The sequence below is a fragment of the Anguilla anguilla genome, chromosome 3 (genome assembly GCF_013347855.1).
Source record: "Anguilla anguilla isolate fAngAng1 chromosome 3, fAngAng1.pri, whole genome shotgun sequence".
NCBI lineage: Eukaryota > Metazoa > Chordata > Actinopteri > Anguilliformes > Anguillidae > Anguilla > Anguilla anguilla.
In genome coordinates this window covers 37,200,738-37,227,735 of record NC_049203.1, presented here as the reverse complement: position 1 = coordinate 37,227,735, position 26,998 = coordinate 37,200,738, and the positions used below count along the sequence as shown (strand labels likewise).

The 26,998-nt window shown below is 40.7% G+C and overlaps 2 protein-coding genes across 10 annotated transcripts in view; both read right to left on the bottom strand.

The window, feature by feature from the left end:
• The window catches only part of LOC118222984 (protein TANC1-like), a 150,305-nt gene extending 146,611 nt beyond the window's left edge, over positions 1-3,694 (bottom strand). For both annotated transcript variants that reach the window (XM_035409004.1, XM_035409006.1), the window contains exon 1: positions 3,527-3,694. The gene's annotated coding sequence lies outside the window, so the exon portion shown is untranslated. The remainder of the gene's footprint in view (positions 1-3,526) is intronic.
• Positions 3,695-13,119: 9,425 nt separating this feature from the next.
• Positions 13,120-26,998, bottom strand: part of pkp4 (plakophilin 4) — a 117,238-nt gene continuing 103,359 nt past the window's right edge. For all 8 annotated transcript variants that reach the window (XM_035411545.1, XM_035411542.1, XM_035411543.1 and 5 more), the window contains 10 exons: positions 24,213-24,330; positions 21,454-21,645; positions 20,900-21,073; positions 20,128-20,278; positions 18,432-18,624; positions 17,500-17,584; positions 17,297-17,414; positions 16,944-17,075; positions 15,856-15,929; positions 13,120-15,021 (listed from right to left, as the gene is read on the bottom strand). In XM_035411545.1, the coding sequence (XP_035267436.1) occupies positions 14,779-15,021; positions 15,856-15,929; positions 16,944-17,075; positions 17,297-17,414; positions 17,500-17,584; positions 18,432-18,624; positions 20,128-20,278; positions 20,900-21,073; positions 21,454-21,645; positions 24,213-24,330 (1,480 nt within the window). In that variant the 3' untranslated portion in view covers positions 13,120-14,778. The remainder of the gene's footprint in view (positions 15,022-15,855; positions 15,930-16,943; positions 17,076-17,296; positions 17,415-17,499; positions 17,585-18,431; positions 18,625-20,127; positions 20,279-20,899; positions 21,074-21,453; positions 21,646-24,212; positions 24,331-26,998) is intronic.

Below are 26,998 nucleotides of genomic sequence, written 5' to 3'. Positions count from 1 at the left end.
CTTAAAGGCTGGGTCTGCCGCAGATATGCACCCCTAACCCCCCCCCCCTCCCCCCCCCACCCCCACACACACACACGTGTATGAGAACATGAGGAGCTGCATTAAGTGTGGATTTGTTTCTGTGAAAGCTTTCATCTAATACCATTTAAAGTATGTGAATGAAGTGGCCTCACCGCCCCAGACAATGGGACAGCACAACCTTTCTCCCAGTCTTCCAGCAGGAGAGACTGCTATTTATTCTTCTATAAACTGCCAAGGATTCTTATTGTCCCTGACTACATTCAATTGTCCACTGTTGTCATGGAAACCGTACAAATCAGGGGCATACACTGATCCTCATTTCAGAAGACATTACATTTAATAATAGACAAGTTGAGGGGGGGAAAAATCAACTTTCATTGATAATCACTGTCAAGGTGACTGTCATTCTGTCAATTTCACCTCATGAAATAGACCTCCATCCCAATCAGCACAGGAGCTGTATGTGGCATTCATACTGATGTGAGAGGAAGAGATTCAGTATAACAGTCACAATTTCTTTTTATATAACCGGTATATCAGTCAGTAAACCTGTCACATGACCATTTTTCCTATTCTTCCTGAAATTCCCAAGTAAAACATAGTTAGCAAAATTCTGACACAAATTTAAAATATATGTTGACATTTTGATTTTCAAAACATCATACAAATACATTGCAAACCATAATAATGTTGCCACTCCATACAAGCCTTTTCACAAGAAACAGTTGGTTATTCAGCAGGGAAGTAAATTAATATTAAATATTATTTTGAAATGATAAACTTGGACAGTGTAATGGAAAGAATTTCACTCATTTCCATAAAATTGTTATTCTAATGGAATCATGTACCCTGTGTTAATCTTCTGAGCTCCACATCACGGGAATTGTGAGATAACATGAAGGAGTGTCCAGTACTAAAAAATAATTGTACGGTAAAGCACTAAGAGGCTCCATTCCAGCAACGTTGAGGTGACTGCGCCTCATATTCTGCTGGCATTTCCAAGTCAATTTACATTAACATTAATCTGAATTCATAAATCTTTACCTTGGTTAAAAGTTAATTATACTCCACTGGTTTCTTGTTCCCTGAGGTATCCTGCGGTAACAGTCCGAATTTAATAAACTTTTCATTAACATTGATCTGAAGTTCAGCCTACGGTCATTTCTGCTCTGTGGAAACCACAGAGCATAGAAAGCAAGTATCCAATTACTAAATGATTTGTTGTTTACATCCCTATTGTGCAATATTTCTACTTCTCAATTATACAGGCTTCAGGTTTCAGAAGGCAGGTTTAATTTCCTGGCCTGTTAACAGTCACACAGGCACAAAATTTAGAACATATTCGGTGTGAGAAACAGTGTGCTTGCAATAGCAGAGGGATTGCTAGGTAGTAATGAGAGACGGCGTTTCATTGATGCCGTAATGGGTGGGTCTACACGGAGTTGTTGAGCCAAAAAAAAGCAACTTTGCTTTTCACAGAAAATCCTCATTGATTCAAGTCAATGAGACAGACAGCATATGTTGCTCTGCCCATACCTCATTCTCAAACACTATTGGGAGGTAAGTCAGCATGACATTCACTCTCAAGGTATTTATCTTTGGACAAAATGAAGTCATACAGTCAAAAAGAAATTAAAATATAATTTTAAGCAATAATCAGAAAAAAAAGTTTTTTAGGTGTCCACACTTCATTTTAGAATTTAAATGATGCCTTCATTCATTATTCCAATCACAAAATTCACATTCTTTTCTGTGTAGCAAACAGCAGAAGCAGAAAAGTAGGTAATTGAGGTACTTTCTTAATGCTAATGGCAAGTAGTCACTTTTGTACAGGTAAGTCACATTCGCATATATTCATGATATAGACACAATTGGGCACTCAAAATCTTGTGGTATAGTCACGTAAATGTCCAATATTGTGTGATAGTAACACTTTGCCTATGCATTTTATATAGGGCAGTACAGTCATAGTGGTGAAACGATAAATCTGGTCCATTTTAGGCACAGAATTTCACTTTCAATATCTGATGGATAATGGTCCTTCAAATCTAAAGTTGAGATTTTTGTTTGCTCAGATATGATACTGGTCTAACAATTTTACTGTTACGCCAATACAAGTAGGCCTACAATTATACTTGATTTTGGAAATAAATTGCGAAGGCAGGTAAGCCATCTGCCAAGTTACTCCTTGGCTAGAAATGCCCCATACCTATCTGTATCCGGCGCACAGAGCTGTGCACTTTTCATGGTTTCCAACAGAAAGAACTACAATGGCCACAGACTCTCGGCCTTTAAGAACATTAACTTCTGTATGTTCTGACCTGATGTAAACACGCATAATTCAGATACAACTTCACAAGTCCACAGAGTAAAGCCCCAAACTTGAGTATTATGTAATTTGATCCCTGTTCTTCCTGACAATTTCATCACAAATACTCCCCACATGACATTTAGCTACATCTGCCAATAACAACATCTGATCAAAGTAGTCTCTCAGTCAGCAAAACGGACATATAAGGACGTGCTGTGCCATGTGATGGCATTTCAGCCAAGAGAACACATTTTCAAAACTTTTTGGTCATCATCTTTGCTTCGTGTGGAAGCTAGCTGGCTTGCCAACTAATAATAACAATACAGTTGTGTAGGTCACTCTGGATAAGAGCGTCTTAGAAATGCCTGTAATATTAATGTTAATAATTGCCTAAATATTTATATCAGATTTCATCTATTTATTTCTTTTTTACACTTTTTCTTGAATTTATAATTATTTGTTGATTTGTTAATTTATTATTAATTTAGGAATTGTTGGTCCTCCATGCGCGTTTAGCAGTGCTCGGATTTCGACTGTAGGCTACTCTTTAGAGTATAACTCCAAATTGATGTAGCCTACGGAACAGGGCTCTCACAAGTGTAGCACGCTAAAACAGAATGTAAATGCAGGCTACTGTTAGGCTGGTAGTGAAGTGACTGCTCTCAAGCTGCAATAGTCGCACAGCGGAAATTGTTTTGCAGTACGTCCATGAATGGAGCGCAATAAAATCCATGTCAGAGGTAGCCTAAATCCGTGTCGTTAGATGCTTCACTTGTATGGCACCTAAATTGTGGAGAAATCCTTCAGTTGCAGACAAAGAAAAATTGTTTCAATTAGCAAATGATCGCGCGCAACAAGCAGCGCTTAACAAGTAAAACCTTATTTAAACGTTCTTTGAATTTAGCTTCGTCAGGTAGACTACATATGTAGGCGCTATGTAGTTTGTGCAATTTCAGATATCTAACTTATTTTATTATGTACTTAATCAAGTCTCGTGCAAAATTAAAACACAGTTGAAGTGGCTGCCAGATGAAGTCATACTTTAAGTTTCATGAATTTCGAATTAACTAGCCTACCAACTTTTGCTAGTAGGGTAATCTTTCCTGTTTTTCCCACCTTTCCCACGATATGCAAAATCTCAACAAATACCCAATTTGTGAATGTTAATGGTAGGTCACAAAGTTAGCTTGATACCTGGTTTAAGTAATGAATCGTCCCGCAGAAATGTTTTCCTTCGATTTATCTCCACATGAATCCCACGAGATGTCCAGAACAGACGAGAACCCCCCTATAGCAGCAACAAACACAATGAGGGTGCGCATCAGGGTATCCGAGTAGGCTAATAACAATTTCACTACCTTAGGACCAACGGGCATGTTCTGTGAGCTTCTGGTATACGAATTACACCCGCGGCAACATAAGTAGCCTAGTGCTAAGGAAGCTAGCCTACATAGTACAGTTGCATTAAAATGAACACTGGAAACTTTATAAGAAAAAGGATATAACACCTGGGACCATGCGCCGCCCAAATAAGTCAGATGGTTTTTGTGTTCTTTTCAAACATGAACTGTGCGTTTCAATATATGTTTTAAGCCACAAGAAAATGGAGCATATATCGTTTTTTATTCGCATAATCTTACTGATTAATTATTGATCTTGCATAATGTGACTTTTTAATTTTCCTATGCGTTTACAAAGAATTGTCCCATGGCAATTTCCTGGATTGTCTAGACCGTTTTGAACGTGAAATGTAGGCATAGGCTATAGCCTACATTTGAAGCCTTCAGTATAATAACTGGTAGGCCTATTTTAGTTCATCAAATCCATCTTCAGAGACCCAGCGTGAAATCGTGAGACTTGGCGATATGGTACTACATACTTGAGTGGACATTCCCCTACAAATCAGCCCAGTACACAACTAAAGCATAGTTGTTCACTCTGTCTCTATACTGACACCATGTGGCCAATAATGATATTTCCACGACTTTCGGTACAGCTTGTTATGAATAATCGCAATCATGGACACGGCCGTTTCGAAATTTAAAGTGGCATAAAACCCCTGACTGGCTACAATAAGAACAAGTGAAAAGATATGTATATACTCGTAAAGTTGCATTTTATTTTGTAGATGACGCCGTCGTCCTGTGAACAAATCCACAACATGCATCACTGTATTCATGCAGATGATTACATAAGCAATAGTACACATAATAGGACATTTATGAGCAAACACTTAATGTACATCTAGGAGTGAAGTGAACAGAACAGAACAGATTACACTGTATGATAATATAATCTGCAGTGGGAACAGTATCTAGGAATCCAACTGTATGACTGTTACTATTATGCACAGGAAAAACAAGTTATACAAGATACGAACAGAGGGAAGCTTGAACCTTGAAAGAATAAAACAATATAGATGAATACACTACCACAGTTTTTATTCTCAATAAAAGTTGTGGAGTGTTTTTAACATTTGATTGCAATTTATAAAAGCCCATGATAAACATAAGTAATCTTATTTTACCAAAATAAAGGCATCACTTTCTCAAATTTATGAACATTGCGCCACTCTATAGCTGAATGTATGACAGTAGCCTACAATGGACAGATATGGAAGCATGAAAATAAAATCTCACCAAAACATAAGCCTTCATTAAAATCTTTAGATATATGTGAGTTTTCATATTATTAATTATTATTATGATTATTATAGAAAATATCTCATATTTAAAAATGAAAACCTATGATGAATTGGTGCAAAGAACAAATGCAACAAATGACTTAGATTTCATTCTATATGTACTGTATGCATTTTCATATGGGCATCAAAGAGGTTATGTATGTACATTTGCACATTTTCTTGATAAAGAACGGCAATGTCAAATTTCATTTGAATATCTTGTAACAAAGATTGACTAATTGGCACAGTTTAGTGTCAGCAGTTTACAATATTATGGAATGTTACTGTAATATAAATCCAAAAACGACACTGAGTGTTCACTGATGTAGAATGGAAAGGTACAGTATCTGTTATAATACGCTTTAAAGCACCTGTTCTGTCAGTTGGAGATAATTTAAATGAAATCTTTTAGGCACCACAAATGCAAATTGCAGTTCAAGTAAACTGAACCTCACTCAGCAGGAGGAAATAATCAGGAAACACAGAAAGCCAGATACACATAAATTGATCATCTAAATCTCAGAAAGAGTTCTGGGTTACTTATTTTTGCAAAGTTACTCATTGCTTCTGGGGTAGATACCTCCATGATTTATACAATTTAATTTGTGTATGAAATAACAAGAACCCAGCCGAATGAAGTCTATCAACAACAAATATAGAACAACAAATATGGTCTGTTATTTTACAATAAATTGTTTAAACTTGTCTATTCCAAGACAATTCCAGAAATATATTTGTAATATAATAATTTTCAGTTTTTCATCTATTATAATGATGTCATCGAGAGAGTTACTGTGATGCCTCCCTTTCAAGGAGTGTCTTTGCCATTCTGAGTACACTGATAAGGTAGTTATCCCAGTTGCACCTTTTAAAAATATGGCTAATGAAGTAGACTTTTCAGTTCTTAGCATACAAACAAATTATACATTGATCTGCTGTGGAGACCAGTTTCTCATCTTATGCTCCTGTAATTTTGAAATACATTTTCACTGTTCAAAATAGTTTCCATTGGCACCACATTTTATGGCCAGTTTTGGAGTCTAAAAGTTGTACATGTACTTGTAAGTTACTTACAATTTGAACACTACAATTAAAGGTACCAAACAATGCCGGTCATTACTGAGAAATGAGCCTTGCAACATGATCAATATGCAGTCATAATTAACCATTACTTACCTAATGGCTGTGACAGTTTATACGTTACAGTGGAAATTGTTTACACCTGTTGAGTTATGGGCTTAATTCTGGATAATGCAGGAAGTACATTCAGACACCTGTATAGAGACCATATTGAAGTTGTAACTTTGGGCTGGGTTAGGCTTAATAATAGGTTTGGTTAGGGTTAATAGTAGGTTGCGATAGGGTTGATAGAAGGATGCTTATGGTTAATAGCAATTTGGGCTACGGTTAATATTAGATTGGGCCAGGGTCAAAAGTAGGTTGGGTGAGGGATAACAGTAGGTTGGGTTAGGTTTAGGGATGCATCATCTGCACCCATTAATTGATTAATAATGATTAACCAACTCGCTTGAAATCTACTATGGCCTATAAAAATGACTAAAAATAGGCCTACCAATGAATCAGTTGTATATATCAGAGAGTTTTTAGATATGTCCCAACAATTATTGGAACAGGATTTACATTGTGAATTAAAGCCATAAAGGAGAAGGGCTTCCTGGCGTGGGTGGAAAAGGTCTGTCCATCTCATTTGCATAAAGTATTTTATATAAAGATTAATTTATACAGCATACCTGCGCCTGGCTCTTGAAACTCAGAACAAACTTTCAAACAAGGTGTCGCAGATCAATTATGAATCAAGATTCAGCAATTACATGGCCTATTTCCTGCCCCAAATGTTTTCAGAAACATATTTTAGCAGACCGTTTAGGTGGAATATGAGAAAGTTTATGAACTATGAACAGGCCGCTATTATTCTCTAGTTTGAAAAACGTTGGACCGAAACCAAACTAGCCAATCAGATGCCAACAGTGTTCCTTCCCATTAAAAAGTAAATGGACAAATCTGTGGGTGGCAACCATTTTCCGACAAAACTGGCCCCTTTTTTCTCTCTCTCTTCTTCAATCAATTATTACTGCTAAGTAATTTTCATATAGTGGTTTTATTTATTTTTGACCTATTTATCTATACTCATCATTGTTGACTTTGCGTGGATCCTCTTTTGATTATAGAAGGAGCTTATAAAACAATACGGATATTAAATATTCAACAACATAATTGTTGATTTCTATCAACATCATGATAAATCATACATATATTGTGATTTAATTCAAATTATACATGGTAATAGGCTATCTAACAAGGATTGTTGCTGCTCAGTCCAAAACTTGTTCAGCACATCACTCATCTCTCTTTCAGGATGAAACTGTGCGCACTGATTGATTGACTGATTAATTTATTAATCCTTTTGACATCATACAGTCAGCGGATGAGAAAACAACATATAACAGTTTATTTAGTCTGTTCAAGATCCTACATTATCAGAACAGTTCTGTAACCTGAGTCAAACACATGCCTCACCATGTCTTTCTAGATTTGCCTCTAGTCTAAATCGTTACGGTTTCATTATTTTAACGGTATAGTTTATGTCAGTTTTTTTTTTTTTTTTACAACAAGAAAAAAATTAAGTTGTCTCCCAACATTCACTAAACCTACTTTGGTTTAAAAAAGCCAACTGTGCCCAATTGCAAACTCCTGGTCACAACCAGTTAATGACTATGACATAGGGTATGTTACTCACTGTATGGTTACAAAGTAATAATATCACTTCATGCATTTGGGCCCATTTGGGGCAATTGACATTAAACAGGCAAGCCTGGAGGTTCAAAGGACACTTCCATTCAGGAATGTCATTCAAAACATTTCATCCCCAGAGCAGAAGCAATGATCATCTCCCCTTACTGCTGAGGAAGTACAAAATCATGTGAAACAAATTCAAAAGGACAAACTGCTTGTGGGAAAGAAGACAAATATCCCTCAACACATGACAGTTTCCCACTTTTTTCTTTTAATCTGTTTCAGCTTCATTTTGATTGATATATGATCTCTAATCTTAATCTCTATCACAGACTATCACAAGTGAACATTTGTTTAGTATGCTAGGGGACTGACCTCTGCAATAATGCTAACTTCTCTGTTCAGTAAAATTCCTGTGGGCAAGACTGAGTGTCTGTTTCCATGTCCCTAAATTGGTTTCAGTGGAGCTAAATAAACTAACAGGCCATTTTTGGAGAATAGCCCACGGCAAAGGACCAGCCAGCGATACTACACCACAACGCCATTAGCGCCAATGCACAGCTGAAAGACAGCATCCACCCATGTGACCATAGCACTTTGTGTAGAACCGAAGGCTATGACCTCAGAGGAGAACGAACTGGAGTCTCCAGCTTTAACCATCTTCCAGACAGACTGAACGCTAGCAGCACATTGTCATCTCACAGCATAAAGCCACATTGATGTTTGTAGAATTATTTTTCAAATAATACTTCTGCCAATTCCTGAATATTAAAACAATTATGAACACATAATCAGTGTCAGATTGTGGTTACTTCCAGATTAAACAGTCTCAAATAAAAGTTTTTGATGGCTAATGATAACGTTAATGGATAACCAACGGGGCCTCATCTCTGTGGTATACAAGTCATACGTACAAACTAATATTTAATATTCAGCCACACTATCCTGGTTATCAAAGTCTAGGCTAGACTTCAGCCTCAGTTTCTGGAAGGTACTTTTTATTGAGCCACTTGTATTTTTAAATGTACAATTGTGCAATTTTTTGTACAATTTGTGCAATTGACCATTTACTTTTCATCAAACCCCAGCCATACCCACTAATTCTGTGCAATACCCATTGCAATTTAGCAAAACAGCTGTCTCATACAGTAATACCACCCGTACGCCTGTTGCTAAGACAAGCATTTTCAATGTCCGGGCTAAATTAAAGGTCATCGCTTGCATAGGATTTAAAAATAAGAGTGCGGGCAAAAAAGTACTGCGTTCTACTAAGGTAGAAGAATGCAGATGAGGCCATTTAAAAAATGGATGCTGCGGTAATCCATACGATTTATTTTGGCGGCGGCGGCGCTCATATTCTCCAGATCTCGCGCCGCCGCGGACTCGAAGCGGGAGTCACAGGCTCGGCGGCCCACCCTGCCAAATGGAGAGAGGAAACAGGCTGGAGCCGCCGCCGCGCTGCCAGGGGACGGTTCCCAGGGACTGGCCCAGAGTCAGGAACACAGCGGACCACCAGCACACGCCGTAATGCAGCAAAAGGCCCATGAAATACTGGAATCTGCTGCCAGACTGCCGCATATCAGTCTAGCGCAGAGCTGCTAACTCAGCCTGTCCTCTTACAACAAGAACTCATAATTCCATACATTTTTTCTGACCCTTTCTTTCCGGGACCTCCGCTACAGTCGATTGTGCCTTGCTCTGTGAGGATTCCAACCACAGCAAAGTACAAAATCACTAAGTATCCGTTTTTATGTACTTGTCATGACTTGCTGAGGAGCATTCACATAACCTACCAGGGGTGGGACAGACGCGAACCGCAAGGCCTCTGAATCAATTTAGATTTTAAACAGAACCTTAAAAACATAAATATGGCTACCAAGTGGCTGAGTTTGAAATGCACTCACCATGATTGAAGATTGCAGTGTCAGAAAGTGGTTAAAATGCAAAGAATGGAGTCATCTTGATATACAGGATCCTTGTTACAGATGTAACTTAGTGGTAATGTGTAGTAAACAGACAGTTGAGAAAAAAACTGTATATGTGATATGAGCAACACTTGTTACAGATGTAACTTCGTGGTAATGTGTGGTAAACAGACAGTTGAGAAAAAAGCAGTATATGTGATATGAGATATTGTGACATGAACATCACAATCAACTTCTAACATGAGCAACCACAACAGGGTCAATAGTGTGACTCACTCATTGAATAAGATTGACACCATCAGAATCAATGTGATGCACTGAACATTCCTCATTTTTCTATTTGTATTTCAAGTATATTTCAGCTTTCCTGTGCATAAATTTGTTGCATAAAGGTTAGAGAACCGGGATTCCAGTCTGAGTCACTTTTGCTGTACCCTTGAGCAAAGGTGAATCGCTTTAGAAAAAAAATCCAGCTGTGTAAAATCCATAAAAGCCAGTATGACATGTAATATCATGTGCCAAGAAAGATAATAAGATTGAGAACATGAAGTCTTCTCTACACCCTTATTCCCACAAAAAACCCAGCTTAATCCCCATGGGCTTGGTGCTACCGGTATAAAGGAAGTTAAGTATTTCAATGAAAGAGATCTGAATGTACAAAAATCTTCCTACAAAGGAGCTCTCAATGTACAGAGATGATGGCAAATGTAGAATTCTCTGGAACCTTTTGAATGGCACATTGCACAGGTATATTGAGGTTTAAAGCCTCATGCTTCAAATATGAGAGCGTGTGGGTGGGGCCATCATGGTTTCAAAAAGCTTTTTTGGTTTGTTTACTTTTGGGGAGGACGAGCAAAGCAATTGATAAAAAGAATCTGTATTAAATGTAGATTCTTTTGGCCTTCACCAAAACCACAAACCAAAAAAAAAAAAGAAAAAAAAGAAACAGATGTACAGTTCAAATTGTGGAATGCACAAAGACCTATTAATACTGATTTTTAAAAATACACAATTGCTATAGGGATTATTAGATAAAAGGATCCTGGTGTAAAATCAACCTTTTCACAGAATGGTGAAGCAGCAGTTACAGGGTTCCATCTTGTGGCTAAAATATGAATAGCACTGAGCACTGCCGAAGAAGCAAGACATTCTGTTAAAAATAGATTTTCCTGCAAATATACGGGTGGCTTCTTTTTTATCATTACACACACTTTCAGCAGACTGGCTTTATTACATATTATTAGTGGCTTATGTACATCTGGGAAATAAATAATGATACTTATTTCAAATATAACAATGAGAACATAAACTGCTCTCCCCAAAGCAGTGATATTACATTTTTATCCAGTATTTTAAGCACAAAATCCCTTGATCCCCATTTTCATTATTCTATAGTATGCTGAACATTGCATATACCACAAATAATTAACTCTAATACTTACCCTTACTATGCTGACAGAGTGAGTGACAACTGAAAGAATGCAGCTGATGCACCTGACTTAATATTTAGCAAAGTGAAATGAAGCACCGGAGCTATCTGATACTGTAATACCTAAATCCAAAATCAAAAATCCCCCTCAATCCACAATGAAATTACAGTACATGTTTACCATCATTGCACTTAATGGGATCCACCAGACTAAACATGATGTAGTTCAGCTCTCCGGATGGAGAGGGAGTAACATGCTTCTTGGCTGATGGGGATTCAAATGGAGCACAGGACATCAACAATGCAATACAAAATTTTAATTTGGTATTTTTTTTGTCACTAGACAACGGACATTACGAGGAACAATATTTTGGAGCTCGTTTGGAAGCAGTCTGAATGGAAGTGTTCTGGCCCCGGTACTTTTTTTGCGGGGAGTGGCAATTTCACTCACAGATTATCCAACACTAATTTACAGCGAAGGAAGACATTTGGATGTGGTGCCGACCTTATGGTTGGGCCTAAATACCAATTCCACCACAGAAGCAGCTATGTGGTCGTAATAATCAGCTTACGTTGCCTTTCCTTCAAGTTATCAGGTTAGGGACAGCCTCAATACAAGTACCAGTTTAAAAGTGCTTTTTATTTTGACGCACAGAGATCACACACACAATGCTAAATTAAGCTCAACCCTACCCTGAAACTTTGTGTAAGTGATAGGTATTTTGTTGAGTAGTAATTCTCCACTGCATTGATCCTTGCGATAAGAAACATTAACAACACAAGACCACTTACTTTCTGTCCAGATCATTCACTTGACATTCATAATCTGCCATGCAGTAATCCAGGCTGCCTTATACAGTTCAATACACCATCACTTCTATACTATTTCTGTCATACTCAGACGGCAGCCATCTTGGCTCTTACAGTTTCCCCAAAAGCAAGCCAGATGTTTTGTGTATAATGCTAACTGGTAACAGAGGAAATCACTACCAACTGCACATGGTCTGTATTCTGTCCTCTGGTTTCCTGGCAGTTCCTTCCTGTTGAGAACACCCATCTGCAAACTTACCTTTTTCCTTCACTGAGCCGCAGTGGCAGAATGGCACCCGGAGACTATGGAAGCTGCAGAATCACTCATATTCCTCTGGCACCTTCAAGCTTCAAGCTCACCATCTTTGTTGCCAGAACATGCTTAACTTCAGGTACAATAGCACCCTATATTCTGAGTGCACATTAGCATTTTATTTTGTTAACATTATACCACACGCCACACTGCAATGTCTATGCTAATCACTTTTGTCATTGACCGTGAGCTGATATTGATATTTAGCGGGACCCTTTTGAAATCTTAAAATATGCCACCGTTGTTGCAAACGTTTTGGCTCGCATTATAAACATCTTGTGCTGATGGCCTTGTAAATTATGGGTAAGAACATCCACCAACATTAAATCTACTATAATATGAAATGACCAGAGGTCACAGCAGACAAACAGCTGTCTACAAGGCCAATGCCTTTACTACAGGGACACCACGCAGCCACCTCATAGTAATATTTCATTCAACCGATAGTATTATAAGTGCAAAATTATGATAAATAATCTGACAGAAAATGTATATATTGGCTATTTGCTTACCACAGCTTGATGGTTTGTTGCTGACCACAACCATGAAGGTCAAGAGAGCCATTCACTAAAGTCGGAAATCTAATGTGGGGACAGGGAATGTTCTGGCACAAAATGACTCAGGTGGCGGTGCCATTACTGGCAGCTGTTACCATAAAGCTCTTTGAAGCTCATGAAAAGCGTGATGTAAATAGCTCCATTGTTAGCAATCATCAAGATCATGTGACAGCAAAATATTTGTCTGAAAATATTATAATCGACTCATTGATACTGACGGCAAGCAGAAATATATGCCGAGTTTGCACATTCGTGTGGAAGAGCTGACATGCAAAAGAAGAAACAGGAAGGGAAAAGAAGATAAGGAGAAGAGGAGTTTGAAAACAAATTCACGGACCAAGTGTTCACATTTATTTCTGTTCATGTGCATAGAAAATGGCAGTGGATCATACCATGAGTGGCGCAGGATAGAAAATTGAAAAATAAAGATAATATCTCTGATATGTCACAAAACGTCTGCAATCAACCCATTTGTTAAAAAAACATAAGTGTTATGTTGTTACTTTATAATGCTTGTGTAATGTAATATCAATTTTTTGTCCATCTTAATTTCTCTATACATCTATACTGTATATCTATATTGTTTTAACATGGCACAACTTTTGACCAGTGCTAATGGGAGTAGGCCAGGTGATATTTTCCTCTGTATTTACAATAAAATTAAAGGTATATACAAGACTTCATGGCATACACAATATTAAGTACAGCAATAAAACAAGAAGGGGACACAGACCGAATCTTCTGTACAAGCAGACATCTGTAGAACCATTTCACAGATTTGAAATCTTCAGTTTTGGCCAACGTACATATTCTCTCGTTCGATTTGCTACCGCAGTCCTTTTCATCACATGACTGACGCCCTCATCATGCTATGTCACAGTTATGGGTTGAAAGCAAAATACTGCCATCTTGCCCAGGTAAGGGCTCTATTTTGAGGACGCAAAGGCAGTCGGCAAACACAGACACAAGGCCAAACACTACTGCATTCTGTAAAGGTGTGGACAAGGGATGACTGGGCCTTAACACACCTTCCACATTCCCTTTAAATGAAGGTTTCTATGTTTATTTAGCATATGCTTTTCTGACTCACTAGTCTCATGTTAATCTATTTTGGCTTAGTGTGGTACAAAATTAATGTAAATATTTCTACTAAATAACTACAGAAAAAGGTTTGTCAATTATATTTATTTATTAGATGTATGCTCAATTTAACTGATAATGTTACATAGTGATATGCCTGCTAATAAATAAAATAAATAACAATGATAATCATCAAAATATTTATAATTGTTATTTCTATGTAAATGGCACACTCTTGTAAACATCTTTATGTGCTTTTTAATTAAGAACTTCATTTGTCCTTATCACAAATACATGCAGGTATTCTTAAAATGAGGGCTGTAATCTTAATATATTCCCTATACTGTCCAGACAACTGAAAGGAATGTTAAGCATTTTTATCATTACCATGACTGCAACTGACAGCTAATTAATAAAGTTTTGAAAGGGTCTTGTAGCCACACATCCGCCAGTGTACACACTGCGATTGCGATCCATTCTGCTAATGGTCAACTGTGAAGGAGGTATGCAGACCGGTGATAACTGACAAACACGGGAGATGTGTGGCATTTGGCATCATGATCTCTCAGAACATCGACAGAATCGATCTCTTAAAATTCATATAAACGGCAATATGCAGCCTTACTATTTCCGTAGCCCTTTCTCCAACGCTCAAGAGAAATCGCGAAGCAAATTTCGCGACCTATAGCGAGCGGATACGCGCATCCTCAAAACAGAACCCACAGAGTCTCCAGATACAAACACGCAGCATGATTCAAAAAATGAAAATCCACAATTCGCGTTCCTCGCTCGGCTTCTTTCGCTCACGTTATCTTGCCACTTGCCCAGACTCAAATTCGCTTAAAGACGCACGTACACATACACAAGTTCGTGGAAGTCTATCGTTTCTCGAATTCTATACCCAGGAGTCGGGGGATCCCGGGTACTGCTCGGCTCGGTACGAAGGCCTGCGCGTGGTGGAGTAGAAGTCCACGTAGTTGGTGTTAGATTTGAGGCCGTGCGCCTGCGTGCTGTAGTCCGCGGAGGAGGGGAGGTGGACTGCGTCCTGGTAATAGGAGTCCTCGTACCCGTGCGGAGACTGCAGGTACATTCTGTAGGTGTCGTAGTTTCTTCTGCCCGTCTCGTCAGCATAGTACAACTGTTGGCGTTTGGGAAGGAAGCCACACTGGTGACAACTTATCCAACTGGACGCAACGGTAGTTATGCATTTTATTTCTGCAGTTACTACATGAGAGCAGGTGAAAATGTACAGTACACCAAGTCAAAACAAACGTTAAAATGTTTACACAATGTTTACACTATATATATATATATATATATATATATATATATATATATATAAATAATTGTGTAAACATTGTTCATTTTTTAAAATGGATAATCATACATGCAGTCTATACAGTACCTCCTATTTTTTTAAGGGGTAATATGCAGCTAATTTCCTTTTTCTCTAAGATATATACACCTGGCCTTATGCCAAGACGACGCATTCTGGGTTTAGTTTTGACAGGAACAGGCAGACAGCATTTTGGTGATATAATTGTGTGGTTTTACTCCTTTGCTTTCCAGGTCTCGAGCACACGATGCCTTTACGGTCATTCCATTTATGCTACTCACAGATTTCTTTAAGGAGCGGGGAAATGGCCTTGTCTAAAATACCCAAAATTCTCAAAGTATTGGCCCTGGCTGACTGCAGTTGCATTGCAACTTAAAGTTTTGGTGGCTTATGAACAGACAATCCTGGGGAGTTTATCTGCACTCAGGAAACTGCCAGCATACCAAATGTTTATAGACACATTCGGGTAATGTTCACATCATAGGAATGCAGGAAATTATATCTTTCAGTAACCCATAAATTTTTTTTTCCAGTTCACTACCTTTACATTTAAGTGACACTTTGAGCAACTACTGATTTTTTAATTTAAAAAAAAAAAAAAAAAAGATTAAATTTGGCTCAATTCACTCATCTCACCTGCCCTCTCCTGGACTCCTCTCTTGATGGGGACGAATAGGACCCTATGAAATATTGGGATGGCTTTCCAGACCCTAAAAGCACACACAAACATCTTCTTCAATACTTCAGTCACTCATTTAACCATCTATAAATTGTGTTCCTTCTTTTATAAAATGTTAAGATTATTAACATACGGACCTACCTTGTCAAAAACAATACATTAAATAATTAGCACACAATCATACGGCTTAGGCTCAAGCAGCTTATCAGTCTCATTAATTATATGACATTTTTTCTAAACCTTCAGAGATTTAAAAACATGGAGGTAGTGGCGTGCAGAACATTGGTAGACAGGGCTGTAAAAAAAACCAAAAAAAAAAACGGAAACACTATGACATCCAGTATGTATTATCACAATCTAGAAACATAAAAAAACCCAAAGCCATTAACACCATCAGACACAGAACCGATTCCCGATTAATGGTCTACTGCTGTTCGGAATACCAACGTAGTACGTGGGCTGTGTTTAATGAATTTTCAATGGAGTGGAGCCACAATACATTGTTTGAGATAACCCCTGGTCAGGAGGGTGCTGCTTCTGGAACATTCCTGCTGTTGGTTAGGTGTTTTCACTCTAGCCTCTCAGTACCTCAGTGCAGGGGAGGGTCCAAGTGGACCAGGGTGACTGCCCCCCCTGCATCTGGGGTATAAGCAACTATGAGCTCTGTAATGGAAATCTCAGCAGGGTTGCCATCAATGCAGCCCCCATTGCTCACCCAACCACACTTAAAAGCAGCCAAGGATTTTGAGTGCTCCTCGAACTGGACCTACAGTCTAATAGTACTGTACACATTGTGAGCACGTGGGAGAAAAAGGGCAATAAAAGCACCAGAATATATCAATGCTTTACTTTGGTGACAAAACATACATTTAGGCTTACCAGATTCAGAAAGGTTGTATAGATGCATCCATGTGATTTACTTCATAAATTTATTGAACTGTTATTACAAAATTAAAGGCCGCACACCTCCCAAGGAAATATCTTTAAAGGATGATACTGACATTGGATTGTTTCAGAATGGTGTTGAGATAGACATCTTCCTTACCTGTGTACTGAGTCTTATTTGCATTGTTGTCTCCTTGGTAGTTATAAAATTGCATAGAGGACTGTGTTCTTTGATAATCTGAGTGCTGTTCCTTTATTCCCAGCATTGCAGGAGAGGAAGTCGCACTACCAGCTGCAAAAAAGAGAGAAGTTAAAACAATACACAATAAAGCCAAATAGCATGTTTTTACCTCATATCAAAATTTAGTACAGCAAGGTTTAAACAAAAAGCATAAGTTCTTAAAATTCTGTCCATAGTAACTAGTCAGTAGTCACCACTGCAGTACAACTGTAGAACAGTGGGCTTTAATAATGACTACATTTCCCAGGTACCTCTGAAGGGCCTCTACCCACCTGACTGGTTGACGGGTGACATCTGTAAGGTGCTGGTGGGCAGGGTGGGTTGAGACTTATACCGGTCCCGCTCCAGTGTGGACACTGGCGTGATGAAGTGGTTCTGGTTCCAACCATCCTGACGGATCGGGAATGAGGGGAGAGCAGTTATATCACTGAGACCAACATGAGCCAGGATGAGTCCCAAGGCACAACGCCCTTACCTTTTTATAGATGGCGCGCAGGTCTCTGTACTGCCAAAGGGTGTTCAGTACCTGTGCTGCTGCTTTTACCACCTTCATTGAGTACCTAGGACATGAAAGAGGGTGACAGTGGTGAAAACTATACTGTGAGGCATGTGCATTAATATGGAAATGAATTAAAAGTGGTGTGTGACAGCCAATCAAGCGAGGAGAAGCACTATTCCACATTAACATTGGATCTAGGTGAATGTGAACAATTCCAGCTGCAATGCAGATTGTCCTCAGTTGGACTTTTTTCATTGTTTCAAAATACCCACAAGTTTGGGAAGTTGAAACATATTTAAAAATACAACTTAAAAAAAAAAAGCAACTCATTCCATAAATGTGCTATGATTGTGAAGGACAAAGCACATTGTAATTAAACTAGTGCCAATGTCCCACCAGTTACAATGCCTGTTAGTACTAGTCCCCCCAATGGTATAATGAACTCCCTGTGGAGGTCCAGGCAGCAGAATCGCTTATCTACAGATATAGACTAAAGAGCCACCTCTTAACACTGCAACCTTGGCTACCCTCCCATTTCCACATCCAAGCACTCTGATCCTACTCAGTCAACTTGATTCATTATAGCATTTCTTAAGGATTTATGTTTTCTATAGCTTGTTTAAAGACATTTAGCTGTGTGTACTGATGATTTGTATTATGGTTCTAGGTTAGCATTTTTTACTTGCATTAAAGGCTTTATTGATGTAGCATAGACACTTGCTGGTCAGGGAATATTGTTAGCCAGGTCTGGTGCCGTTGCTGCTGTTACTCTTAAGTCAAATTATATACATGCGCTTAAGTTCTCTTTCCCTATATCTCCCTGTAAGTCACTCTGGATAAGAGCGCCTGCTGAATGACTGCAGGGTAATAATGTAACTGCCTCAGCGGTATTTGTTGGAAAGCCGCACCTCTCTCCTCTTCCCTTGGAGATGTTGACCAGCTTGTCGATGCCTCCCGTGTCGGCCAGCGCCTTGGCGTTCTCCATGTTCTTGCTGGTGACCTCGTGCAGCGTGCAGCAGATGGCGGCCACCGTCTCGTCGGAGAGCAGGGTGTTGTTTCCTCCCGGCAGCCTGTTCACCAGGTCCCGCATGGCGTACTTTCCTGAGAGGGCAGGAGAGGATGGATTTTTCACTCTTTTTTTTCTTGTGTCGTGCTAACACGGGGCTGTGGAATCCTGTATACCGCATGTTCATGAGGGCCTTGGAACTATTTTTAAACCGTTAATTAAAATGTCATTCCAGGAATCTCTTTTTCTTTTTCTGAAGACCTAACAAGGCTCAATGTTTCAAAATGCAGTTGCAGTAAAATTATCAGTTAAACATATGTTAGCTTCAAATACTTCCAAATATAATCTATTTCAAACAAATGTTTATGGTAACTTTCCTTTTATAGTGCTTTGTAGGTTGGCTAGGCTGATACCTGCACCCATAGCAGTGCACCATAAGTAGCTGATATTTCACATTTGTGATACAGATAAAGGAAGTACCTTGGCTGGATTCAGTCCAAAACATCCTGTACACTACAGTATCTCTCTTCTTAGGACAACTCTTAGAGTATCCCTCTCTACAATGCACCTCCTAGAGTGTATCCCTCTTCAAATTGCAGTGCATACAGCACACCTCCCTCTATTGAATTTAACAATGAGCCTCCATCCACACTTCAAGTACTCAAAGTGTACCTTTCCCCACAATGCAGCTCATATGCACTACCTCTTCTCATACTGAAAACCTTACATCTCACAAACACAGCAGCAGCGCAGTCAGACGTCTGTCTGTAGTTCCTCTAGCAGTATGTTCTTATGTCCACAGTGGAATGTAAGGAGTCCATTTTGTTTTTAATCTGATGAAGTTTTAAATAGTTAATGAAAGATAATGAAATAGTCTGAAGGGGGAGAGGGGTAATTGTGGTGCCCTGGTCAGATAATATCCTCATTACTATCTGTGTGGATTCAGTTCTGCTGTTTCTACTCTATTTAACTCATTTCACTGCATTTATAGAACAATTATATAACAAGGAAACTGAGGTGAAATAAGTAAATCTAGACAAACTGACTTAAAAACACTTGAAATACTCAAGTGTGTAGTTCTAAATTTGGAAAACAAAAAAAGCCATTATATAGTAAATAAACATCTTCTCTGCACTATGCACTTGTATTTTGGTTATATATAAGAATTTAGAGCAATTATCATGTGAAGTTCAGTAGTTATGCAAATGGTATTGTTTAGGATAATTAGATCTCTGGCAATAGTTCAATGGGCTGTACGATTCAACAATTAACAACAATTAGCTAATGGTCATTCACTCGCACGATAAGTTCTCAATGGTTTTCAATGGTTGCTATAAATACGGTTTTTATAGTAAAACTCAAGGCATTCAGAGACAGCAGCATCTTTTAAATGTTTCCTGTAAACTGATTAAATCGACAGAGCTTCACAAGGATTCTCTTCCTGTGGTCACATTCAGGAAAAGGCTGTAATGCCCACCTATCTGCAACTGACAGGACCTTGCCACAGCATTGCCATTTGGTTCAAACCCAAATATTAGTCATACCACATACGATGTAAGCAGAAACCAAATCAATGTCTGCCTGCATGACACCCCCACCTATCAGCTCCTTGTTCCTGACATCCAGGGCCATGTTCCTCAGCGCCGTGGCGACAGAGCAGACCACGCGGTCGTTGTCCATCCGGAGCAGCTCCACCAGGATGGGCAGTCCCTTCTCCTTCCGCACAGCGGCCCGGATATACGCGGCAAACTGGGACCAGAAAGGGGAGAGAATGAGAGGATGATTCATCCATGAACACACAGACAGGTAAGAAGACTCTCTGTAGGCAGAAAGGTACACTGATGGACATATGATCGAGAAACATGTCCCAAATGATGGTCATGTTTTGCCAAATTACAGTGGCCTAAGTCAGAGACGCACCATTTGTTGGGTATATGCAGGAGCTCGATACAACTACTGAAAACTTACGCTTCAAATCAGACTAAACTACATTGTAAGTTGCATAATCAAATTCTGTACATCTGCTACTGTAGTAGTCCCTGCCTGTTTACCAGTAGACAGAACATTATTTGTACTTTATTTATAAGTCTTCACGATATGAAAATGTTCATGTGAATCAGGCTTTATGCTAATATGTGCACCTAAGAAGAAAAATTTAGCAGCACACTAATGCATCCCAATTAATTGATGTGCTCCTAAATTATTTTTCCCAGTTAGCACACATCGATTTTCAGATGCAAATGCTCCTAAAATGAGGGCCATGTAGAGCCCCGCGAGTCTGAAACAGCACGGGTATAACTGTGCTAACAGAAAGCCTGGCTCCTAGCAGTGAAGGGTGACTGCGGGGCGGGACGCGGGGAGCCGCCGTACCTCCCAGTTCCCCGCGGAGAGGTTCTGCAGGGAGCCCGCCGACCCCTCCAGCGTGGCTGGGTTGGAGCTTTCGGCCAGCAGCGTCAGGTAGGGCTTCACCACGGCCGGGTGCCACAGCATCTCCGCCCCCTTCGGCGACTTTGAGAACCCTGGGATGGGGCCCACTCCGTCCCACTGGGGACAAACGGGGCACATGGTTTGGCGGGACAGGCGCATGGAAAAACCCCACCCTAACTATCGGTCTGCAGGGGACGGGTGGAAATCGGATAACGGGAGGGTAATGAATATGCAGATTGGGCTTATAATGAGAAGACTGCAGGTTTTAATTAAAGGGAACCTGCTGTGGTATCTGGAGCACTGAACTTCACCAAACAACCTTCACCTTCCCTAAACAGCCGAAACCACATAAATGCATAACGTGTCGAAAAGTGGATGAGGTCAGGTAAACACACAATGAAAAAAACAAAAGAACTTCAAAAGGTCAGAAACGATATTGTGAAACTGCGACAGCCTTGTTGCTTCCCGCTGCGATAAGCAGTGTGCGCCGAGCTGACCTGGTCCTCCTGCGACGTCTTCTTCTTCTTCTTCTTCTTCTTGCCCCAGCAGCTGTAATCGGCCTCCTTGCTGGGCGACTCGCTGCCCAGCAGGCCGTCCAGCTCCTGGGTCCCCAGCAGACGGGACTGGGTCATCTCCAGCTCCAGGCGGTAGGACAGGTTCCTCAGCGTGCACACGCAGTTCTCCACGATCTGAGAGGACGGGAGGGGGGGCGTTGGTGAGAGAGCGCTGCTGCCCAAGGGCGTCCTTGGAGCGGAAGCAGTGCCGCCGTCACGAGCGAGCTTTAATTGGGCGAAGACCTCACACTGAGATAACTAGATAAAGTGTCTGCGCTTCGGAGGGAAAGTCTCAAGTTAAACAAAGGACTTTAATCCCCTGCTGTTTGATGTTTCGGCGCACGCTCTCCAGTTCTCCAGATTGATCCGTATGAAATGGGCAATGATGAGCCAGAGCTCTCCTCCAGAACAGCTTTAAGAGACTTAATGGGATGAATTACCAGGTGCTATTATCTGCTGCCTTACTTAGTGCCTTGAAAAGTGTGCCTTGCAGGTGGAACTATGGAGTTCTTAACAAGCATACAGAAAGGATGTAGCACATTTTGCATGTACTACATTACATATTGATCATCTTTGATAATCTGAGTGATGTATATTTCATATGTACATTACACATCTATAATCTTTGATAATCTGAGTAATGCATAATTTACATATACTACATTATATATTGAAAAGTTCCCCTAAAAGTAAAATATTAATTACTGCACATTTCTGAGGTCTGACGCTCACACTATAAAATGATGCTTTATAAACTATTCTTTATTGTCTCTTATAGCTTACGTTCGTTTGTTCTCTTGTTTTCTATCTGTGTCAGTGTCAAGGGTGTCTAATTTGTTTTGACAGGTGAGAACACTCGTAAATATATGCAGGCATGATTAAAGCAGCGGGAGAGCAGCAGTGAGGCAGATGAGGAAGGAGAGGGGACTGAGAGCAGCAGTGAGGCAGATGAGGAAGGAGAGGGGACTGAGAGCAGCAGTGAGGCAGATGAGGAAGGAGAGGGGACTGAGAGCAGCAGTGAGGCAGATGAGGAAGGAGAGGGGACTGAGACAGAGAGCAGCAGTGAGGCAGATGAGGAAGGAGAGGGGACTGAGAGCAGCAGTGAGGCAGATGAGGAAGGAGAGGGGACTGAGACAGAGAGCAGCAGTGAGGCAGATGAGGAAGGAGAGGGGACTGAGACTGAGAGCAGCAGTGAGGCAGATGAGGAAGGAGAGGGGACTGAGACTGAGAGCAGCAGTGAGGCAGATGAGGAAGGAGAGGGGACTGAGACTGAGAGCAGCAGTGAGGCAGATGAGGAAGGAGAGGAGACTGAGACTGAGAGCAGCAGTGAGGCAGATCAGGAAGGAGAGGGGACTGAGACTGAGAGCAGCAGTGAGGCAGATGAGGAAGGAGAGGGGACTGAGACTGAGAGCAGCAGTGAGGCAGATGAGGAAGGAGAGGGGACTGAGACTGAGAGCAGCAGTGAGGCAGATGAGGAAGGAGAGGAGACTGAGACTGAGAGCAGCAGTGAGGCAGATCAGGAAGGAGAGGGGACTGAGACTGAGAGCAGCAGTGAGGCAGATGAGGAAGGAGAGGGGACTGAGACTGAGAGCAGCAGTGAGGCAGATGAGGAAGGAGAGGAGACTGAGACTGAGAGCAGCAGTGAGGCAGATCAGGAAGGAGAGGGGACTGAGACTGAGAGCAGCAGTGAAGCAGATCAGGAAGGAGAGGGGACTGAGACTGAGAGCAGCAGTGAGGCAGATGAGGAAGGAGAGGGGACTGAGAGCAGCAGTGAGGCAGATGAGGAAGGAGAGGGGACTGAGACTGAGAGCAGCAGTGAGGCAGATCAGGAAGGAGAGGAGACAGACTGAGAGCAGCAGTGAGGCAGATCAGGAAGGAGAGGGGACTGAGACTGAGAGCAGCAGTGAGGCAGATCAGGAAGGAGAGGAGACTGAGACTGAGAGCAGCAGTGAGGCAGATGAGGAAGGAGAGGAGACTGAGACTGAGACTGAGAGCAGCAGTGAGGCAGATGAGGAAGGAGAGGGGACTGAGACTGAGAGCAGCAGTGAGGCAGATGAGGAAGGAGAGGGGACTGAGAGCAGCAGTGAGGCAGATGAGGAAGGAGAGGGGACTGAGACTGAGAGCAGCAGTGAGGTAGATGAGGAAGGAGAGGGGACTGAGACAGAGAGCAGCAGTGAGGCAGATCAGGAAGGAGAGGGGACTGAGACTGAGAGCAGCAGTGAGGCAGATGAGGAAGGAGAGGGGACTGAGAGCAGCAGTGAGGCAGATGAGGAAGGAGAGGGGACTGAGACTGAGAGCAGCAGTGAGGCAGATCAGGAAGGAGAGGAGACTGAGACTGAGAGCAGCAGTGAGGCAGATGAGGAAGGAGAGGAGACTGAGACTGAGACTGAGAGCAGCAGTGAGGCAGATGAGGAAGGTGAGGGGACAGACTGAGAGCAGCAGTGAGGCAGATCAGGAAGGAGAGGGGACTGAGAGCAGCAGTGAGGCAGATCAGGAAGGAGAGGGGACTGAGACTGAGAGCAGCAGTGAGGCAGATGAGGAAGGAGAGGGGACTGAGACTGAGAGCAGCAGTGAGGCAGATGAGGAAGGAGAGGGCACTGAGACTGAGAGCAGCAGTGAGGCAGATGAGGAAGGAGAGGGGACTGAGACTGAGAGCAGCAGTGAGGCAGATGAGGAAGGAGAGGGGACTGAGAGGCGCAGACCTTGCTGTCGAAGTCGGAGGTGTTAACGCAGGCCTTGATGATGTAGAGCAGAGAGTCCACCAGCCCCTCGCAACTACGCATCTGCTTCCTCGCTTCCTCACCTGCCGAACTCAAGTTCCTGTAACACACACATACACACACACACACACACGCAGACACACAGCTCAAGTTCCTGTATCACGCAAACCTGCAAGTCCACACAGCTAAGGCTCCTCTGCACAATGTAGGTTGAATACGACTTCAAACGTGTACACATGCATACACACACACACAACTCACATAGCCCCGATTATTGTTCTTAGTGCAAAATCTCCCTTCAATCAAATGCACTTAGTTTAATATGCAATTCAATAAAACCTGATTAGCTTGTTTCCTGATGGAATCAAGCCAACCTTAATGCTATTAAAGACTGAAAAGAAAAAGTTAAATAAATTGTGGCGCTTGAGACCAGAGTATTTTTTAAAAGAGCAAGTGAACTTCACCATTTGCAAAGAATGTGTTAATGGCTCTATACATGTTCTTGCTATCCCTCCTGAAGGACGAAGGAGCTTGTTAAAATTAATCTTGACATAAAAATAGCACTGGTAAAATCTTACAGCCATGGAAAGGTAACTATCTGTTGACCTATGGGGAAATCACCTAAATGCATTTGCAGTGTCTAAATCTAAAGTCTCTTCCATTAATAGCTTTTTTAACATTATGAAAATATACTTCAATTCAAATAGGATCTTGTCAAGTTATTTAAACAAGCAACCCAAACAATGCTCAACAAAATGAATACTTAAAATCCCAGAAGACATTCTAAATGAATCTTCCCCTTCTTTAAAGAGGCCATAAAAACCTGGTTACATTTCCAATTCTATCGCTCTGAAATGAAAAGGAAATATTTCAGCAGCCGAGTTTGTTAAATATAAACATTAACAGCAAATCTATTTATCGGCACACTGTATATCGACATATATGCTTTCAAGTACACGCAGTGTCTCCTTCAGAAAGTATTCCCCATTCACCTTCCCCATACTGTGAGACAGCTTCTGATTTTTTAACATTAGCTCAAATAAAGCCCTGTTCTCTCATTCTACTGTATGTTTATGCTAATCCATTTAAAAATGGATACGCACCAATATAGAGAAAAGAGGCAAAAAAGCAGACATGCTATGCAATATTTTGTATTTAGTTGCTAGGGTGATGACACGACCTTCAGATATTTGTTCAGCACCACAGGGCTGCTCACTGAATTTATTTATTTATTTATTTATTTAAAGGCAGCTAAAGTGCAATGTCTGACCCTAGGGTTTGACTACAGTCACAACATTTAAATAGCATGGAACCATACTCAAAACCTGTGAATGTGTTTATAATAACATGCACTGTTTTCATTCAGGCAGTTCCTGGGATACCCGAGACGGTGTCAGCAAGGGAAGATTTGGATTTCTGTTAGATTACCAGGTATAGTTTATGGTTTATGAGATTTCCTGGTACAGTCCTCTCTGAGATTTCCTGGTACAGTCCTCTCTACCTAGATGCTGCATATCCAGTATCCACCTTCAGGACACCTAATGTATTCATTCATGACTAGTAAAATCAGTGCCGTGCCTTTCATTTCTACCTCAGGAACTGCGCAGCACACCCGGCACCACATCAAAACCATTTTATGCATTCGTTCATGAGAGAATAAATCAGCCTCTGCACCCTAGCCTTACACAGAAATGACAGCATTACGGTGCTTATGTAGAAAATACGACTTGTTTACATTGCTAGTGCACCAAGAGACAAAGTGACAAATGATTTTAGTTTAGACACTTTTATTTAGCACTTAAGCCTAAACCTTTTAAAAACTTTTTTAATCCAATTGAACTTATGCCTGTGCCATTCTCCTGTCTTCTGTGCATTTTGTATTTTACAAAATAAATGACACAAGGAACTAGAAAACTGAGGTGAGATATTTTATCCTGCTTCTAAACAACCGCCCACTGCAGCCACGAGGGACCTCTCCACTCAGGTCGTAAGTCTGCAAAAACACAGCTTCACAATTTACGGAAAAATGTCTGGAACCTCAAACTTTTAAAACTTGTGACTTGCAGACATAGTTTTTTTTAACACAAACCAGACTCAGGAACAGCAGGCGTAAGACCCAACATCGGGGGTGGACAAACATTTTTCTCACTTTGGTTCAGCCGTTGGTGGGCAAACCTCCAGCAAATCCAGTATTTTTCCAATATATGGAACTGAATATGGGAACTGTTACCTGATACAGCCAATAAGAGCAAATTAATGAACCATACATTAAACATTTTGAGGGAAATACCAATTAAATATTTTGTGGTAGCTAGCCTGGTGGAAATGCGAGAAAGCTGCACTAGCTAATATTTGCGCAACTCATGTCTAAGATTTTTGAAGCAATTAAAAGTTTGGAAGCAAGGTTTTTTTTTTTTTAAGGAAAATGGAAGGCTTGATGGACTGTGGATTGTCCCTTCTTGCTTAAATTAGAAAGGAATGACCCTTTAGGCCTCCGCCATCTTAGGGGATTCCCACGATCGAGTGCAAGTAAGCAAGGAGAATCAAGCACTTTTCCTAACTGAAATGGGGCCAAGTTTTATTGAATAACATATGCTAAAGTATTTATTGAATTGCATATGCCTGCATTTGATTTAATCCCAGGGATAGTCTCAAAATTGTAGCACAACAGAGACAAACACACACACACAAAACAGACACACACACACACACCTCTAAAAGGGGAAGAATGCCCTTTTCTCTCTGCGCCCCTCCTCAAATCAGCCTCA